This window comes from Centruroides sculpturatus, unplaced genomic scaffold (assembly GCF_000671375.1).
Source record: "Centruroides sculpturatus isolate CEXI.00-Female unplaced genomic scaffold, Cexi_2.0 scaffold389, whole genome shotgun sequence".
NCBI lineage: Eukaryota > Metazoa > Arthropoda > Arachnida > Scorpiones > Buthidae > Centruroides > Centruroides sculpturatus.
The window spans coordinates 203947-207974 of record NW_019384624.1 but is presented as its reverse complement, the minus strand read 5'-3'; the positions used below and the strand labels follow the sequence as shown (position 1 = coordinate 207974).

At 33.9% G+C, this 4028-nt stretch overlaps 1 protein-coding gene across 2 annotated transcripts; it reads right to left on the bottom strand.

Moving 5' to 3' along the window:
• Positions 1-403: 403 nt before the first annotated feature.
• On the bottom strand, positions 404-3862 carry LOC111625591. 2 transcript variants are annotated; one of them, XM_023368778.1, is made up of 8 exons: positions 3732-3862; positions 3398-3667; positions 2351-2406; positions 2154-2279; positions 1831-2068; positions 1642-1763; positions 717-792; positions 404-669 (listed from the first exon to the last, which is right to left on the bottom strand). In XM_023368778.1, the coding sequence occupies exons 1-7, from the start codon at positions 3769-3771 to the stop codon at positions 775-777; spliced, it is 870 nt and encodes a 289-aa protein (XP_023224546.1). In that variant the 5' UTR covers positions 3772-3862; the 3' UTR covers positions 404-669; positions 717-774. The 2 variants fall into 2 exon arrangements, with proteins under 2 accessions (XP_023224546.1, XP_023224545.1); XM_023368777.1 differs by having other exon boundaries at positions 404-653.
• Between the last annotated feature and the right edge of the window lie 166 nt (positions 3863-4028).

Sequence of the window (4028 nt, the reverse complement as noted above, 5' to 3'; positions counted from 1 at the left end):
ATTTATTATGACATTGTCACAATGCCAGGCTGCAACTTTTCGTTCTCAATTCATGTAGTAGTGTCTTGCTCCTGTACTCCATAGTTTACCCGTTAGCAATAGAGTCGTGCCTGTTAGGAACGGTCTCTTTTCTATCGGAGAAGCGATATGGTGTCATTCGAATAGAAAAATTGAATAATACAAAGTTACCGGACAACATAAAATATGTTTTAAGCGGTTTTCCAGGGTGCAGAGTTTAAATGTATTAAGAAGAATCATTTCGGCAATTTGCAAAGGGTTTAGAACACGCAAGTAATGCATACACAAACAGTTCAATGCATAAATTTAGATTTGCAGAACTGTTAACTAATTTCAAAAATACAAAATAACGTTTAACTTTTGAAATAAATTTATTGTACGAGACTATTTACCGAATACATTTTGACATTGGTACGCAAACAGAGGAAAGAAATGCTAAAACAATAACTCAACTCCCTATTATAAGTTTAAAACCATTACTGTACTTGTTTGTCAAGTACAATTAATAAGAAAGGACTATGAAGATGGTAGCTAAAGTTTTCTTCCCTTATAAAATGAAAACACACAATTACAAGTGAATAGTTAAAGTTACAATCTGTTGACAAAAGCCATCAACATCATCAGCACGTAAAAATCTGAAAAATTTCATTACTTTCAAGATTAAGAATTAATAAATGTAAATCGAATCAAAATCTTACCAATCAAAATGTTAAGGAAGTGCAACAAAAACGTTGTAGACATTAACTGGAGTCTCCCTCAATTCGAAGTATTCATCTATATATTTGAGGGAAGAGAAAAATGGTTAAAAAGGTTCACATATATATTTAAAGTATAAAAAATGAAAAATTAAGATGGAAAATTGAAAATATTTAAATATATACAGTAGAACGTCGATTATCCGAAAGTCTATCATCCGTAACGTCAATCATCCGAAAGAATTCCAGTCGGCAAATTTAAATTTTCGCCAGTGCTATGGCGCTGCAATCTTTGGCTATGTCTTTGGGCTATTCAAATATTTTACGTTTTTGATACTAAATTAACTTCTGAAGTATAATTTTTTTATTGTTTTTATATTTGTCAATATATTTATTTTGTTTGTACAAAATAAAAAAATAATTTTTAACGATACAATAGTCTTTCGTTAGGCTTAACATCGACGAAAATTCAACGCGAAGCGACACGCAACGGAGAAAAATGTCAAGATGGGATAAATTAATATATTTTTCCGCACATAATTGGTTATCCGAAACATCGATCTTCCGAACAACTCCAGTCCCCAATTGATTCGGATAATCGACGCTCTACTGTATTGCTAAAGTAATGTCGAGGCATTAAAAATTGATTGAAGCCTTGAGGCAAGAATACGTTAACGGAGTTTTTCGAGTTTCTGGACAAAATAATCACTGTAAATTTCTGAATTTGCCACGTAATTAAGATAGGTCACGAGTGATAACTATACTAGAGGCTGTATACAAAAAAAAAATTATAGGGCAGATGATCTCCTGGTCACCTACTTGTGTAGAAATTCAACAAAGAAACATTTCTGCCTTAAGGCCTTCAACTATTCTCTACTTCCAGGCAAGAAAGAAGAAAGACTAAGCAAAAATACAAAAGAATTCTTACTTTCGAAAGCCATTGTTGACGCTTGTATTGGCATAACACTTTTTTCATACTTATTTCTATCAAATTTAACATCCTCGCGTATGAGGCAACGTCATCTTCGTCTACACTGTCAACGTCGACATCTACGTGGAACGAATAAAACTTTTTAAAAGCGTAAAAAAACAATGGAAAACCTCGAGAATTACCTACAGTCTTTCAGAATTAATTTCAGTTTCATCCCGTAAAATTCATCACTATAAAAACGACGACGCATAAATCTCAGCGTCAGAAGTAAGATGCCGCCCATTAACTCCGTAATGGTATTGAAGCTGTGAATCCAAGGATCCCAATAGAATTTATCGAATTTAAGTACCATGTGCGCCTCCATCGATCGTTCGACTATTTCCATAATAATTCCCCTGAGGTGGTACCTGTCTTTCGATATGATCTGTCGAAGTAGAGAAAACACAAGATGCAAATGTCCGAAAATTTAAGAGAAAATTATATATTTCTGGATGAAAAAAAGTTATTACCTGAACGTTTACGCTTAATCTCTGAAATTCGGGGGTCGAAGAAAGCCAAATAGAAAAATCACGTTTAAGGCGAGGAAATTCGTTCAACATAAATTGAAATCTTCTATTTTCATCACTTCTTTTATTCTAATGAGAAATTATTATTCTTTTTAAATCGTTTCTATTAAATATATGTAAAAACACTAAAGAAATTTTACCTGAAATTTTGCATACATTCTTGACTTTATGTCATCAATGTAATTACTGAAATCGTCTGCAAAGAGGAAAAAATATTAACACTAGGACTTGTTCCCGCATCACCGGAAAATAAGCCAGAAACGGAGGATCACGTCACTTCCTGTCCCACCCATTTTCTCAATCGTACGTACAATAAATATCAATTAAGAATAGAATATTCCGAAACAAATGAATTACAGTCGACCCCCCTATAACACGGTAGATACGTTCCGTTGTTTATGAATCCATTTTGTACGAGTCCTTGCCAATCACAGCCCGACACGTGTGAAGTTTACGGATTACGGCTGTTTGAAAGCTTTTCTTCCATAAAATTAATCGATTCCTAGACTAATTCGACTCAACATTTCGAAAATACGTATATTTTTTGGGGGGAATAATCCGTATAAACTATGCTATAAACAAAAAATTGTAGGATTACTTACCGAGTGTGCACCGTTCGACGTCGCCATTGCTTAGGCTTGTTTTCGTCGCGGAGCAGCGCACCAAACGGCGGCCGCGATTTCAGATAAGTTACTTTTCTGCGAAAACTTCGTTGAACTTTGGAGACATCATTAATATAAATAATTTTTATGGCAGTTGAATAAGAAATGTTTCTTTCACAAGAAATATATAAAATTAGTGCTGTATTAGACTTACGGTACTTAATTTACATACTGTACAGACGATAGTAAACTCAACTTACTCGCCTAAACTCTCTGTAGCGTGGCGCTGGACGGCGGAAAGTAGTTTGGCTGCCCGATGACGTTTTACCGAATTATAGGAGATTTTTTTACCACGTTTGTACGGAAACCGTCGCAATTTTTTTGCCGTCATATAGAAATCCGAACTATAGAAACCCGTGTTATAGAGAGGTCTACTGTACTAGACAGTAAAGGAAGGGAACTAAATGTAGTAATTTTCCCATTTCAGCTTAAATTTAACTATGAAATTTGTATTGTTTTTTGTAACGTGAATGGGTTTTACCATACTAACAACATGTAATTGTTCCGTTAATTGGTTCTACATACCGTAAGTACTTATCACTGTCAATCCAACTGCGTAACTACGATTAATTTGACAATAGTAACAACGTATTAACTTGCCGTCGAAAGAACAGTTACCCGTATTCCCGGAACAAATTGGATCATAAAAGTTTCTTACACAGCTTTCAAAAAAGATTACACATAAGTAGCAGGCATTCTCTCCAGTCTTTAGTGTTTGAAGCATACACAATGGACATGTCAAACGTACCTCATCACTAGAACTACTGTCAAAACTCTGCGAATCTTCGTATTCAGCTGGAAAGGATAATTGTTTTATTTATCCATAAAAACAATAGTGTGCAAGTTGCCACATACTTACAACTATCGTATGTAAAATCGCTACTTGATTGCTCTTCCATCGTTTAAAAAATGTCAGTAAAAACTGCTCCTAATTCAGCATAAAAAGCCTTTGATTTAACGTAAAACATCACCTTCTTCCATACTTATAAAAGTGTTGTTGAAGTGTTTATGCCACTGTACTAATATGCAAATATTGCCATCATCTATATTTATTAATTTGAATGTAAATTATTATTTCGTGAATAATTCCGAAAGATTTTACTTGCCGATTTATGTAATTTTGCAGAAATTATACCAGTATCTTTTTATTTTGTAT

Bases quoted from the DNA above. Each gene is read 5' to 3' on its own strand.
- LOC111625591 (XM_023368778.1), bottom strand. From the start codon at position 3,771: ATGGAAGAGCAATCAAGTAGCGATTTTACATACGATAGTT. The intron at 2,069-2,153 runs GTAATAACTTTT...CTACTTCGACAG, and splicing joins GATTAAGCGTAAACGTTCAG to ATCATATCGAAAGACAGGTA. The intron at 1,764-1,830 runs GTAGGTAATTCT...CGTTCCACGTAG, and splicing joins GAAATTAATTCTGAAAGACT to ATGTCGACGTTGACAGTGTA.